The sequence below is a fragment of the Sminthopsis crassicaudata genome, chromosome 4, assembly GCF_048593235.1.
Source record: "Sminthopsis crassicaudata isolate SCR6 chromosome 4, ASM4859323v1, whole genome shotgun sequence".
Taxonomy (NCBI): Eukaryota; Metazoa; Chordata; class Mammalia; order Dasyuromorphia; family Dasyuridae; genus Sminthopsis; species Sminthopsis crassicaudata.
In genome coordinates this window covers 39,506,780-39,523,331 of record NC_133620.1, presented here as the reverse complement: position 1 = coordinate 39,523,331, position 16,552 = coordinate 39,506,780, and the positions used below count along the sequence as shown (strand labels likewise).

General features: G+C 34.4%; 1 protein-coding gene across 1 annotated transcript in view; it reads left to right on the top strand.

The window, feature by feature from the left end:
* Nucleotides 1–16,552, top strand: part of DNAI3 (dynein axonemal intermediate chain 3) — a 115,925-nt gene that overhangs the window by 58,878 nt on the left and 40,495 nt on the right. The window contains exons 6-10 of the mRNA XM_074266351.1: nucleotides 3,777–3,923; nucleotides 4,228–4,427; nucleotides 6,681–6,797; nucleotides 11,877–12,067; nucleotides 15,226–15,350. Of these exons, the coding sequence (XP_074122452.1) occupies nucleotides 3,777–3,923; nucleotides 4,228–4,427; nucleotides 6,681–6,797; nucleotides 11,877–12,067; nucleotides 15,226–15,350 (780 nt within the window). The remainder of the gene's footprint in view (nucleotides 1–3,776; nucleotides 3,924–4,227; nucleotides 4,428–6,680; nucleotides 6,798–11,876; nucleotides 12,068–15,225; nucleotides 15,351–16,552) is intronic.

Sequence of the window (16,552 nt, the reverse complement as noted above, 5' to 3'; positions counted from 1 at the left end):
GAAAAAATAGCAATCTTACCATGAAGTTTTGTTAACTCCACCTAAACAAGGAGTCCATGACTATAGCCCTGAATGGAAAGCTAGTTCAGGATGAGAGATATGTGTCCTTTTGTGCACAACACAAAGCAAACCTGCTTTCTGGGTAGCCAATGCATTTTTTTAGAGATGCTGGAATTGCAGTCAGATGGGACAGCTGCTGATTTAGGCCGCTTAGAGTTTGGCTGAAGCAAATGTTCATTAATTTTTGATTTAGAGAATCTTCAAACATTTGAAGGGTTGTTTTGTAGAAAAGGGACCAGGTTTATTCTCATTAGCCCAAGAGGCAAAACTAGGAGAGATGATTGAAAGTTATAAAAAGTTAGCAACTTTTATTCATTGCTCTTGATTCTGTTCTTTGGGACCAACCATAACTAGGCTAATCACTCCTCCATAGGACATGACTTCAAATAGTTGAAAATTAATGTTCTGCCCACTTTCCTTCTCACTGAGTCATATAAGGTCCAATCCATATGTTAGGGACACAATACCTTAACTATTCTGTTCGCCCTCCTCTGGAAACTTCAGCTTATCAATGCCCTTCTTAAATGGTGATACTTCAACCTGAACACCAGATGAGGGCAGAATCCAGTGAGACTGTTACCTCCCAGTTCCTGGTAGCTATGTCTGTCTTGATAAACTCAACATTTACATTTTTGGCTGACTTAATGTTGAGCTTGGAGTCTGCTAAATCCCCAGAACTTATTCTGAACAACTATTGTTTATTCATGCTGCCCTGTTTTATACTTGTAAAGTTGATTTTTTAATACCCAAGTGTGAGTCTTTACATTTACTGCATTTCATCTTAGTAGATTTGGTTCAGTGTTCTAGCCTACCATCCAGTGTGTTAGCTAGCCCTCCCAACTTTGTGTTATCTGCCAGTTTGATGAATGTGCCTTTGTGCAAGTCATTGATAAAAGTGTAAAAATATCATTTTTTAAAAATGACAGAATCCTGGAATTCAACACTAGATATCTGCTTAAAGAAATATTACAGTTAATTTTGGTCATTCAGCCAATTCTGAATCCATCTGCTTGTATTATTTAATCAAAACATCTCTTTCTTAACAAGCATTATATGAGATAATTTTATTAAAAGCTTTGTTTTTTGCTATCAGAAAACTAATTTGAAATCATTCCCTGTATTTGCTCATTCAATAATCCTATAAAGAAAAAACAAATAAGTTCAGTCTAACCTTTCCTATTCTTGAAGCCAGGATGGGTACTTTGTACTCACTGCTTCCCTTTTCAGATATTTACAAACCATCTCTTTAATGACTTGTTATAGAAATTGTCCTAGGAATTGAATTCAAGCTCACTGTCCTCTTGTTTGCCAAATCTTTTGTGGATAGGATTCTTACTCTAGTTTGGATCACTTACATGATCTCGGAGATCTTTTCTGACTTTTAGATTCTATAACATTCCAAGAAAATGGTGTTGGAGGAAGAAATATCTAGCAATGTTGTATAAATATCAGTAGATCAGAAGTCAGAAACAAAAAGCATAGAAATAGATTAAGTATATATTGCCATCCATAAGTAGAACTGGCTGGAAGATTTTTTTCTGTGAGGAATCTCTTTTTCATTTGGACTATACACAGGTTATAATGAGAGAAAACTTTGCTGTCTCCCTATATTATTCTTTGCTTGATAGTTAGCAATAAACTCTATTATTAGATAATTTGAACACTTTTTCAAGCTTTTATTTAATTACATATGTTTAATACTATTTCTTAGAAAATTTCAAATGTCAACCCTTTGGTCAGGAACAGTTTTTCCCCACTATAAATTTATTCTTTTGTGAAAATTAAATTTCTCTTAAATCATTTCAGCTCATAGAAACACTTTTTTCATTAATATAACATATTACAAATATGAATGTTGCCTATATCAAATTCCTTTACTGTGAAAGGTTAATTTTATTTAAAATATATTATTTTTTATTAACAATGTAAAATTTTTGTAATAAATTGACTTCTTAAAAATACCTTTGTAATTTATTCAGAATTGTGTTGGAACTTAAAACAGCAAAACTTTGTGACTTTTGTAACTCTATTGCTATTTGGCAACATGTATAATAAGGAAAAAGAAGAATGCAGGAAAGAAGAGACTTAAATAATCCCAAATAAAATCAGGGCTGATGGAAAACTGATATCTTGATTCTAGAGGTATTCAATGAAAAAGAAACAATCCTACAGGGGGCAAAAATAACATTATCATCAGTGAATCTACAGAGACCCTTACAGATCTTTTCTGTAGGGTTCTCCATGGATGAAAGTTTAGAGGCTGGAAAAGATGGACTGCATTATTTTTCTTCTTTCATTCTCCAGTGTCCTTTCTAAGGGTTATCTGTGTAGGGAGAGAGGAAGGCCTTATGCCAATTGGAATATTCACAGAAGTAAAGATTTTTTTCAATTTAATTTTTTTTTGTTGAGTTAATTGGGGTTAAGTGACTTGCCCAGAGTCACACAGCTAGGAAGTATTAAGTGTCTGAGGCCAGATTTGAACTCATGTCTTCCTGATTTCAGGGCTGATGCTATATTCACTGCACCAACTAGCTATCCCTAATTTTAATTTTTTTTCCTGCTATTGACTGATAAAGACATATATTATAAATCCAGGAAAATTATCAAGAGGGTAGTATACAACAACCTTGTCTTCTACTTTGGTTTTTCACTAGTTTGAATTCATTTGCATGTTAACATAAATAAAATAAATAATATAATCTAAATAGTCTATTAAGAACAAAGTGGGCTTCATGAACCTAATTTCCATAGAGTTCCTATGAGTTTTCTTTGGTGATTTATAAATTTCACAAAAAAAAAAAATTTCCTTGAAATAGACACTAGGGGTATAAATAAGATATGTAAGGATTTTCTAACCCTAAATCAGCTATTCATGGACATACATGGATAAAACAATGGACTTTCAACTTTGATTCCACATCATCTGCAGCAGTTTGAAAAATATAATTAATCCTGGATTAGGAGCACTCTGACTGGTTTTGCTTGATTTGCTTGTTATAGCTATAAACTTCAGCTAATAATAATGATGATGGTGGTCATACCTTGATCTCTTCATCACCTCCAAATGTACTTCCATATTTATGAACTCTGAAATTCTCTGAACAAAACATTCAATATCAATAGCTCATCATGAACTATTATGACTTCTTACTGACTGACTTGTAAAAGCATTCACACTCATGAGCGCTCACTATCTTTGAAAGGATGCTGACCCATGGTATATCTCAAATATGGGGTAGCTTTTCCAGGAGACACAAATAGCAGGTGAGGTTATCCTGAGCCCCATCACTGAATGGGAAGATGTTATTAGTGTGAGTCGATTCTTCACTAAGTTTAAATTCTTCATTAGTGAAAATTTACAACTTAAATAAGTATGATTTTTAATCTAGTAAGACTTACTAGATATATGGTCTCTGAGAATTACTGTGGGGGGAAAGGCTCCCTTCTGATCAACCTGATAATTAGGCCTTTCAAATTTAGCTGATAGACACATATTTTATCCCTGAGTCTATTCTCATAGCCTGGTCAGTTTAGATTGGAACCAGCTGGATCTTGGGCTCTGTTGGCTTTTCCTTCAAGAACGCAGCCTCCAAGGATTTGTTAAAGGAAGACTTTAGGGGGAAGTGGTGTGCAGATAAGAGAACATTTGTGTAATCTGTGAAAAGTTCATTGTATAACTGATGAAAAAGCAACAATTGGATTTTTTTTAACCCTAGCCTCAAGAAGAGCAGACGGTTACCGAAGAAGTCAAAGAACATTACGAAGAAGTTTATGTTTACAAACCACCTGTTCCTAAACCTTGGGTTTCCCTAGGAAGTGAGAAGGAAATTGAAGAAGAATCTGTTCGTGAATCTACAGTCAGGGTCAGAATAAATGCTTTTTGATTCAATATAATATTTTGAAACACTTAATATTTCAAGACAAGGGCAAAAACTTTCACCATTCACTGATTTTATCCTTAAATCATTACCATATGGTGGGACAATTATCTTAGCTGATCAGCCATGATTTCTCCCCAGTAACTTCATCGTATTCTTGGGGCTTCCTGATTCCCTTTGATTGAAATAAAGAAAACATTCTTTTAATAAAAGTGAAGACATTTTCCCCACCCTCAAAAAAAACAAACCCAGAACTCTCCAGTAATTTATATTTTTGCATGCATTGCAGGCCACGTTTAAAATTTCCCGGCCACGAAGACTATTTGGTGCACCCATTGAGTTTGGTGACCACAATGCTTCAAGTGTAAAAGATGGCTACATTGAATGTACAGCATATCCAGATAAAAACTTCATCATCAAGCAGCTCGAAAAAGATATTGGCTTACAAGTTATCCCAGTATTAAAGGATACCCATACTCAGACCCAATGGTGAGCATGAAGTGGTTTAACTCAGATTTAGTGCTCACAAAGAAAACTTTCTAATTCTCAGAGTTATCAAGACACACAATAAAACAAAAATAAATATGAAACTATAAAATGTAGATTTACAAACTAATTCAATTTCATTTTTAAAGTCTCTGTTTAGAGCCTCTTGTCTGATGGCCAAGCAGTGTGGCCCAATGGACAGAACCAGGCTCAGAGTTAGCAGTGTGATGAGGCTCTGAATAGGAAATGTGGGCAAGAAATCTCTAATTTCTTGGAGATCCCTGAAGGGACACTCCCTCAAACTTCAAATTACCCAGCAAAGCTCACCTGCATATAATATAGAGGGAGATTTCTTACCAAGTTTTCTAGCTCTTATTTAAAAATTTTTTGAAAAACTGGTCAGCACTGGGCCAGGAGACGAAAAAACCATTGCCATGTACCCAGCAGAACATCAAGGTGAATTCAAAATATGTAACAATAAATTTCCATTTCAAGAAAGCATACACAATAATAGAAGACAATGTATTGACGGTTTTAAATTTTTTTTTATTTTTAACACATTGTATTCATAACCATCCATCTTTTCTTTGCTCTCTTTTGTTTGTTGCTTTATTCTTTTTTTCCTTCTTCTCCACATGCTTTCTCAGGCAGGCTGAAGTTAAACTTAAATGTTTTTATGTAAACATATATATATATATATATATATATATATATACATATACATATACATATACATATGTATATATATACCCATACACACATCTAAAACATTAATAGGGTTGACATATAATGTAGATTTCTGTCTTGATTGAATCTTTTTAAAGTTTAATTTTTGAGATCAATGATGACTAACTCTAATGTTTTCTTTCTGATAAATTCTACTCCTGTGCATTGTTATTGTTTATGTATTTCTTTTATTTCTTATCCCTGCTAACTCCCCTACTTGCCTTACTATAACTTAACTTCCCCACCACCCCCTGAGACAATATATATTTTAAAGTATCTCTTTCCCCCCTTTGATGTAACAGTATTGCATAGCAGATAGAGGGCCAGACTAGCCCTGGGTTTAGAAAGAACTGTGTTCAAATCTGGTTTCTTCCTCACCTCTTTCCCCAAACCCCTCCCCAAGAGATGAATTGAGAAATAAAAACATAATGGTATAGGTCTGAAGGTGGCCCAGAAAGCAATGGAGAGGCAAGGTGGACATGAAGAACGACACAGAACTGATATAAAAGGATGTCCAAAATGTGTGATCCAATCATTATATAAATCCAGGGGGCACTGGCAAGCCACTTAGCCCCTCCACGTGCCAGGCAATGCTCTCCACCTCTAACTTACAGATGAGCTTCTTCTCCAGTAACTGAAGGTCTTGACTAGAAAAGAGAGAGACTGAGATTTAGGTAACATATGACACCTACATGTGGAATTCAGTGAATTTGATGAAAGGAACTCAGTTGCTTACTGTTGTAACAAAAAAAAAATAAATGACTGAAAATTTTTTTTTTGCTTTTTAACTAGTCCACAATTTGATAAATACACAAACATATTTCCATGTAAATATAGAAACCTTTTCTATCAGGAGAAAGATTTATCATTTTATTTAAAATAATTATCTTAATATTACACTTTATTTTATTTAATATATTTTCTGACATTTGAACTTGAAAAATATAAGAACTCCTATTTATAAGTTATGATTACAGAAAAATGCAGTACATGTAACATTATAGCCACATTATTATTAATACTAATAATGATTGAGATAAAGATCTTTAAGGTTCACAAATAAATACTAATTGATAGAGTTGGTAAAGAAAGATGACCTTTTAATGGTAGATAGGTGACACAGGGGATGGAATACTAGGAGTTGGAGTCAGGAAGAGCTAACTTCAAATTCTCACTCATGTGCTCCCTGAGTGACCCTCAATTTCCTTATCTTAAAATAGTGGTATAATGATAGCACCAATCTCCCAGAGTGGTTGTGAGGATCAAATAAGATAATTTATACAAAGTACTCTGCAAATCTTAAAATACTATACAAGTTACCATTATATTAGAACAATTTCACCTTTTTGTCTACAGTAAGGGGGGGAGGGAATATAATAGTACTTTTTAAACTTTCAGTTGAAAAGCTTTGAAGAGATGTTCATTTTACCTGCCACATAATTTTGACTTTAATTTCATGTTGATACTTTGGCTATATAGGGAATATGTGTATTTAATGTTTCTTTTCTTTTTTTTTTTTTTACAAACCAGGAAATTTCCCAGAAATGCTGCTATACAATATGTGGCTAGAGAATTCTCAGAAGAAGAAAGAGAAAAATTTATGGAGGCAGATGAACTGAAAAGTTTTCTTGACTCTGTGTCCTTGAGGTAAAAGTTTAAAGCATTTAAAGCAAAAATATAAAGCAAAAAATTAAAATTTAAAGCAAAAAATAAAAGAAAATTGTATTTTTATTTTGGGTTACTGTAGGTAGAGTCCAAATAGCAAGTGTGCAGATAATTTCACTTCTCCATGAATAAGTTACTTGCTTTGTTTGTAACATCACGGCCTCTTTGCCTTAGCAGGGCTGGGGCTGGAACTGGAACCTGAGTGGTTTCCCACGGGGCACATGAAAGCTTCACAATAGAGAATTGAGAGAGACCCACCCCTGGAAAGGATCTTTGGGGAGGATGGTCTGGAATGTTTGGTTTGTCACTGGAAGCTTGGGCTGCTCAATAGAAGGAGCTGAGCCACGACATAGACAAAAGTTATGGATCAGTCCCACAGAATTAGCAGAGTTCAAAATATAGGAAAAGAAGCCCCAAACAGAAATTCCATATACCAGAAGAAGGTATGATATAAATATCAGCAATACCTGCAATGCTTATGAGGAATGTAATCAAACAGAACACGATGAAGATAATTGCACTTTATACACTGACATCATTTTTTCCTGGAGACTGAAGAGACAAAACAGTACTATGAAAAATTAGACAAGAGATTTCTGACAAAGTTGATTATCTGGTGCCTTTAATTATAAGATGGTTTTAGGAGAAGATATTGAAAAAATTCAGGATTAAGAAATGGAAGAAACCAATGATTTATAAACCAGAAGAGTTCTGCCAGAAATTCAAGAAAATTTGGAAAATGCAAAAGGGAGGAGATAAGAAAAAAAGAGAGAAAAGGAGAAAGGAGGGGAGGAGAGCGTGGAAACAGGAAGAGGGAAGAGAAGGAGGAGAGGGGAGGAGAGAGAAAAGGAATATGGCGAGCATGGAACAATATTTTTAAAAGTGAAATTAATGCCTTACTAAGAAGGAAATAACTTAAGTCAAAGTAATTTCACACTGCCTCTGTGTAGTTGGTTGGTCACTTGTCTTTTGCTCTTGAAGAGGACCAAAAGTACATCACTATGTTAAGAGTTGAGTTACAGCACTAAAAGCATTCATGAGTTAGAAGAAAATCACCATATATACTAAGTTTAGAAGAAAGGGTCAAGATTGGAAGAAATCATTGTAAGAAATTATAACAGGTCCAGTATGATGTATTAAAAAATGCCATCTGTGGAATAGCTTTCCACCATGTAGAATAAAGAAAAAGACAATACCTACAATTATCATCATTTCTTACAGAATTATAATTGATGTTGTTAAAAGCAGCTGTTATTCCAAAGAAGTCAAAGAAACCTAGAAACTGCCTCAGCTGGTAAATGATCTATTTCTTTGCCAATAAAAGAGATAGAGCAGCCAAGGAAAACACCTTTAGAATATAAACTCATTCGAAAAACATTTTCAAAGAGAATAGTGGATGATGAGGCAATGTCTCATCACACACACAAGAGCATTGTAAAGGAAAATGCATCGGCAGAATACTTGACATGAGATTTGCCTAAGCCATATCAATCTCTATAGTCATAAAAATGAAACTGGAAGGAGAACAACAAATGGGTGAAAATGAAATAGAGCTGTTAGCATTTCTCTAAGAGCCTGTTTCTATCATCTGTTGATTGTGTAACCATCACATTTGGATGCTTATACTTCTGCCACTGATATACCTCTGTTACATGGATGATTTGAGGATCAAATAAATAATAAGAATAATTCAGTCTTGTTTCAATGGTGCTTTACTATGGTAGGTAGTTTGAAGAGCATTCTCCTCAGAGTATAAAAAGAAGGAAAAGGTAGTAACACTTAGGAAAATAAAGTTCAAGTGCACATGGGAAAAAGCAGTGCCAGAGGTGACTCTGTTTTGAAGGCTCTATGACATTAAAAAGGAAAATGTCAAAAGAATGGGAAAAAATCATGAGCAGTATTATTAACAAAAAGAAAAAAAAAAGATTTGGAGATTTAACAGCATCCCATTCCATATGGCTACTTTCTCTTCTCTATAAAATTTTAATGAAAACTAACTGCACATTTATGTGTGGAATGATATAAATATCCTAGATGGAATTATTAAAAAGAAACAGGAAGGGGGTAGCTAAGTGGTGCAATGGATAGAGTACCAGCTTTGAAGTCAGGAGGACCTAAATTCAAATCTGGTCTTAAACACTTAACATTTTCTAGCTGTGTGACCCTGGGCTAGTCACTTAACCTCAATTGCCTCAGGAAAAAAAAAAAAAAAAACAGGAAGACTTTTGTGAATGATTTTTTTAAAAATAGACATCCTCCCAGTCATCCAATTGCCTGAAAGGTACAGAGAATATACAATTCTATGGTTTCTCATTATTGTTGTTTTCAAAGCATTTGTCTCCATAGAATAAAATACACTCTATAACTACAGATGTGACAAGTTGTCTTCTATACCTAAGATTTCTTGATAGAGTAACAGAGATAGCTAGGTTCAAACTAGCCTTTGACAATCCAAATCAAACAAAGGAAGATGCATTTGCCAAAAAGTGTCTATCACAATGGGAAGTGTCCCACACAAATTGAAGAGGGATTCTTTGAAAGTGGCAAGATTTTCTAAATAGCCCTCTTTGGGGATGACATAGTGATTCCTGCAAGTCCCAGAAGACTATAGAGGTTTCGAAAAAAGATCTGTGATAGGGGGCAGCTAGGTGGTGCAGTGGAGAGAGCACCAGCCTTGAATTCAGGAGGACCCGATTTCAAATCTGGCCTCAGACACTTAACATGTCCTAGCTGTGTGACCCTGGGCAAGTCACTTAACCCCAGCCTCAGGGAAAAAAAAAAAAAAGATCTGCGATCATTAGCCATAGATTGGCTTAACAAGCCACACAGAAAAAAAAAACCCAAGCAGACAAAGAATGTCTATTATCCACATTATGAGATGCTGCTGTTTGGACATTCCATTGAGTCAGTCTAGCAGTATCTATAATCCCAGATAGCAATATGTAGCTGTATATTGTACATTGTATAGCCACTTATATATTGATAGTGAACTAGGAAAAGAAGGAAAGAATGGCTGGATTATATTTGAAGATTTACGCTATGATTTCAGTACTCTCAAGTGGCTCCCTCACATGAAAATACATTTTTTAAAAAACAAATATTCTTCTGGTATTGCTATGTGGCTGCTAATTATAGGATTCCATAAATTTCAAAGTCTCAGGATTTCAGATGTCCCAGAGAGCAATGAAAAGACTTGTGGTGGATATCAAGACAATGCCGTATATTGCCACAAAGATATGTATACACAATGTATATGATTGGAAAAGAACACGGCTCATCAGAGGAAAGGGATGAAGAACCCGGGTACTTCTTAAAACCTACACAATGCTCAAATGCCTAAAGAAAATCCCTCTAGCAAGTTAGAGTTCTTCTAGAACCTATAGAAAGACATGAATATGGGCATGGATGGGTTGTGACTTGTACTGTTAGAGGCAAGACTTACATTGATGAGATGACAGAACCACTTTGAAGTGATGAGGAATAAATATGCTATATTTTATCTTTTTATCTCACTACTGACAAAGCTGTTTATTTCCTCTTGTGTTTTTGCCCTGCAATCAGTTTGCCTTGGCGTCCGGTGAGTGATGAATGTTTAATACTATGATCCTTGTCAGTTAATTATGTCTGTGGGCTAGTTGGTCTGTGAGACAGACCATAGCCTGGGGACCATCACTCAACCAATGGCAGGCTAAACTGATTGCAGGCTAAATACACAAGAGGAAATAAACAATTTTGTGAGTGCTAAGATAATAAACATAAACACAGAAAGTGAGGATAAAATACCATATAGCAGTATTTGTTAGAAGGGAGGAAAAGAGGAATGAAGGAAGGAAGGAAGGAAGGAAGGAAGGAAGGAAGGAAGGAAGGAAGGAAGGAAGGAAGGAAGGAAGGAAGGAAGGAAGGAAGGAAGGAAGGAAGGAAGGAAGGAAGGAAGGAAGGAAGGAAGGAAGGAAGGAAGGAAGGAAGGGAGGAAGGGAGGAAGGGAGGAAGGGAGGAAGGAAGGAAGGAAGGAAGGAAGGAAGGAAGGAAGGAAGGAAGGAAGGAAGGAAGGAAGGAAGGAAGGAAGGGAGGAAGGGAGGAAGGGAGGAAGGGAGGAAGGAGAGAGGAGGGAGAGAGGAAGAAAGAAAGGAAGAACAGAAAGGAAGGAAGGAAGGAAGGAAGGAAGGAAGGAAGGAAGGGGAGGGGAGGGAGAGAGGAAGAAAGAAAGGAAGAACAGAAAGGAAGGAAGGAAGAACAGGAAGAAAGAAAGAAAGGAAGAATAAAAGGAAGGAAGGAAGGAAGAAAAGAAAGGAAGGAAGGAAGGAAGGAAGGGAGAGAAAAGAAATCATCTTTTTTCTTTTTTTTAATGTACAGAAGAAAGCAGAAGAAGGTGAAGAATTAGACATGGACAAGCAAGACAGTTTTAAAACTGTTAAATTTGTTACATCCTTTATTATTATTAAATTATTATTTATATTATTATGTAAACTATATAATTAATTATATAGTAATGAATTGTTATACAATATATAAATATAATATATACAATAAAATTATGTTATTATTAAAACTTAATTTTTATATCCTTTTTAAAATGCAAATTTTATTTAATAGATCACTACATTTATATACATATATGCAGAGATATTCTAATGTTTAATGATGTTTGTCAAATATAGAAAAAGTCAATTTTAGAGAATAAATATCATAGTCACAGTAACAGACTTTAGATCTTAGGGGTTCAAGAGTGTGACGAGCAGGGAAGCTCTATCCCTAGGATCCAGTTGGTTTACTTGTTACTTAGGTAGATATGAACATTAGTTCATTAATATGAACTAATACTCCCTGACATTAGTTCAGATTGAATTTATTTGGGAAAATTGCTTTTCATTTAAAGCTCCACTTTTCTAATCTTATTTTCTAAAGTGAAGGGGCATGCTATAAATGATCACATAGAAAATAAGCAATAATTAGTATATTTGTATAGATGAAGGAGGAGTGGCTATTGGGATATTAGTAATAAAATCAATAAATACTATAATCTGAAATCTTTGAGAAAAAATTTTTTTCTTCTATTAATAGTGTTGAAGTGGCACTGCAACAAAATGAAATCATGAATGTATTTATTGATGACTGGAAGGCACTTGCTGAGGAAGAAACCTCTTTTGGTGATAAAACGGATTCCCACCTTAAAGAATATCAGTCCTTTACAGACCTTCACAACATAAGGCAAAAAACCATTACTTGTGTTTGTTGGCATCCCACAATTTATGGTAATAATTGATATGATGCTAATTCCCTTTTATTTAGCTGAAATATATTGTTTGATTGCTTTAAAAATCTAAATATTAAATAGTTTATTCCAAAAGTTAGGAAACTACACTTAATGAATTTGGGCAACCTAAAGAATCAAGAAGGAATAAAAAACTTGGAAACATGTCTTAGAGATGAATCACAAAATTATGATTTATTGTCATTAAATGTTTTATTTGTATATCTATTTAATAATATCCAGGGTCACATAAAAAACTTGGAAACAATTTAAGAATGATGACATACATGTTTTGTGAATTCTATATAAAAAGTCTTATTATCTGACCCTGGGGGTCAGAAAATAGGTTTATATGAATACATAAAGGGCCATACAGCCCTTTTTTATACAGCACAGAATATATAGCGTAGAATATAGCCTTCTCTCCTATTCTATATCATGCTCTATATATTCACCTCCACTGGAAATCTAGTTCTATGAATGAAAAGTTCACCCAAGACTAATTAGCATTTATTGGATTTGGGGCCTTGAAAACAGACTTGTCAATGATGCTTCCAATCAAGTATCATTCCTAGCCTGTGGAAACAGTCTCTGGTGCTTTTCAAAGAATCTTAAATTTAATCTTAATCTTAATCTTAGATTTTAATCTTAAACTGCAGGATCAAAGTCTGTATATCTTCAATTAGACAAAATTTGTTTTTTTTTTCCCAATGATTATAGAGAATCTCTCCTAATCACCATAAACATCACCTTGACTAGAGTTATAATCATTTGGGTGAGAAAATGTAGCCCTTAAATTATAAATCTTTAAGTAGTATAAATAAATGTCTGACTAATCGTCATTCAACAGTTCTCCTAAAGTAATGAGTGATAAACTACAGAATTAGCAACCACTTGTGGGCAGTGTCTGCCTCCTCCAAAAATACAAAGCAGGAAGAAAAAAGTATGCTATCATAAATGTATTTAAAGTAACATACTGCAAGATTTTGCATCACAAATATTTCAATGATGTCTTTGTACTGTAAAATATATTCATTTCAGTACTTTATGGTAAGTTTTGTTGGAAAGCTACGGTCACACTTGTCTCTTGCCAGCTCTTGACCATCTTGAGCTCTGAAATAGTTGTTCTCCAGAAAAGATTTATGAGCACAATTGGGGGAAAAGTTTTCATTGGCAGTTTTGTGTTAGGAAAAGTGACTTGGGTATTACAGACAGATCAGGTGAAAGTTGATGGAACTCATTAGCTTGAAAATGTCAATTGTTGCCAGTTTACCAGAGATCATATCTGCTTCTTTTTAAAAAAAAATTCTCTTTAAAGGGTCATGCAAGATAGACTCAGGACTGTCAAGATAGCTAATCCCTTTTCTTTGGGAGGGGAGATAGAGGGGTGAGATGAGAGAGCAGTCCTCATTTTGGAATACAAAACTACCTGTTAGCTATCTTAAATTCCTGAAATAAATAATCCCAGATGTCTGACAGACCATTCAAACCATCTATCCATTATAGCCTTATTTTTATTTATTATGTCTATATTAGAAAATCCTCTGGGGTTAAGTGAGTTAGAGGAATAAATGGACAGCAAAATTATATTAGTGGGGTACTTCACCTTTCTGCTCTAAAACCTTGATAAATCCAACCAAAAAAATAAACGAGAAAGAAACTAAGGAGGTAAATAGAATATTAGACACCATAAGCAAATTAGAAGAGCATAATCAACTTGTCAGATCTATGGGAAAGAGAACAATTCATGACCAAACAAAAGATGAAGAGTACTACAAAATGCAAAATAGATAATTTTGATTATATTAAAAAGCTTTTGTACATATAAAACCAATGCAACCAAGATTAGAAGGAAAACAGAAATCTGGGAAGCAATATTTACAGCAAGTATCTCTGATAAAAGGGCTCATTTCTCAAATATACATAGAACTGGGTCAAATTTCTAATAATGCAAATCATTCCCCAAAGGATAAATGATATGAAAAGGCATTTTCCAATCAAATCAAATTTATCGATCAAAGCTATCTTATAGGCACATGAAGTTCTCTTAAGTTCCAGTTTCTCAAAATCTAGGCCAAGACCCAATATGGGGTCTTGTAACTGAATGTGGTGTTCACAAAATTAAGATTTACTGTCAGTAAATATTTTTATTTGTATATCTATTTAATAATATCTGGGTTGTATAAAAATTCCTTGATCAAAAAGAAGTCAGAAGTGGAAATTATGAAATAAATATAGAATAGATGGACTCTGAATGCAGATCAAAGTAGATTTTTTTCACATATTATTCTCTCATTTTTTCATTTCATTGGTATCTTCTTTCACAACTGTGAGTAATATGGAAATATATTTTATATGATAACACATGTATGAACTATTTGAAAATGTCAGAAGGGAGGAGGAGAAAGGGAGAAAAATTTAGAACTCAAAATCTTGCTAAAATCATGCTAAAAATGTTTGACGTGTAACTGGGGAAAAGATAAAGTACTATTTTTTTTAGTTTCCTCATGTTTATTCTTTATTGTTTACTAATATTTTTCCAAATACATGCAATGATAGTTTTCAACTTTCGCCTTTGCAAAATCTTATGTTTCAAAATTTTCTCCCTCTCTCCCCTCTCCTGTCCCCCTCCCCAAGACAGCAAACAATCCAATATAGGTTAAACATGTGCAATTCTTCTCACCATATTTCCATATTTCTTATGCTGCACAAGAAAAATCAGATCAAAAGTGAAAAGAAAACAAGAAGGAAAAAAAGACCATACAAACAAACAACAGCAAAAAGCTGGAAATATGCTTTGATCCACATTCTGTCTCCATAGTTTTCTCTCTGGATGTGGATGACATTTTCCCTTCCAAGTCTATTGGAATTGCCTTGAGTCACCTCATTGTTGAAAAAAGCCAAATTCATCACAGTTGATCATCACATAATCTTGTTATTGTGCACAATGTTCTCTTGACTCTGCTCAATTCAAAGTACTATTTTTTTAAAAGAAAAAAGAAGGCCCTTTGAGATTCCTGCATCGTATTTTCATTAAAATCGTAAAACATGAGTTGAGAAAACTCCTCATAGAGAAGTAAAGATTAAGCACCTCTCTTACTATAAAGCTATTAACTTTTGATTTCTTGTTATTTTCTTTTTTTTTCCTCTAAAAATCAGGGCTAATAGCAGTATCAATAGCAGAACGACTCAGTTATGAAGAAAGAGTGAACGCTTTGAGCAAATTACTTTTGCAACCATCCCTGATTCTCTTTTGGAGTTTCTCTGATCCTATACATCCTCAGGTATTTAAAAATAATTATAAATTTGAAATAGTTGTTACACAGAAATGCACTCATTTTCTATATCAAAGCACTTCATAATTGTTCTGGTCAATGATACATGAAGATCTCATTAAAAATCTAATTTTCACTAATTGCAAATTTGTGATCATTCAAACTTAACCTAAATTTATTTTTGCCCTACCTAAGATGGAAACAAATGAATACATAAGCAAGATTAAGAGAATGTTTAACTGTGTTTAAGAATTTTAGCATAATAGTTATGTGCAAAAATATGCTAATTTCATGCGAGTGAAACATTCATACAAGAAGACTAACAAACCCTTTGATTTGGAAATACTTAGCAGGTAGATTTAGTTATGGAATGTAATTATAAGAATAAAGTTAGAATTTATTTAAAATCATCTGTCTTTTAGATTTTTCAAAATTCAAACTAGATTTCTCTTCCATTCTTCAGGATCAAAGAGGTTTTGTTATAAGTAGTTTATGATAACTTTATGAGGAACTCAAAATTAAGAGCCCCAGTTCCTGCTGAATACCTTGGCTGACCAGAAGATGGCAGCAGCAAATAGGTTTTTTTTAAATAGTGGGAGATGCTCTGGAAAGGAGCATCTATCTAGACATTGCTGTCTACAATGGTGGTCATGAACCATGCTAAGCCAGTATTGTTCTAGACTCATCAACTCTCCCTACACAGTATGATTGAAAGGCTGATGTCAGAAGAGCTGTGCCCTGGAAGTGAGCTGACAGAGAGGAGGGAGAGACAGACAGACCAAAACATAGAGAAGAGAGACAGAGAGACAGCCAGAGAGAGACAGACACAGACAAAAAGACAGACAGAGACAGAGACACAGAAGAGAGAGACAGACACAGAGAAAAAGACTGACAGAGATAGAGACAGACAGACGCAGACAAAAAGACTTACAGACACAGAGAGAGAGAGAGACAGAAACACAGGAGAGAGACAGACATAGACAGAAACACAGAAGAGAGAGACAGAGATAAACAGACAGATAGAGATAGACAGAGACAAAAGACACGGAAAAGAGAGAGAGAGACAGCCGGACAAACAGACAGAGACACAGAGAAAAACAAAGTAAGAGAGACAGACAAGGTGAGACAGACAGACAGAGACACAGAGAAAAGAGACAGACAGAAATAGAGACAGAGATAGAGAAATATACAGAGATAGCCAAACAGAGACA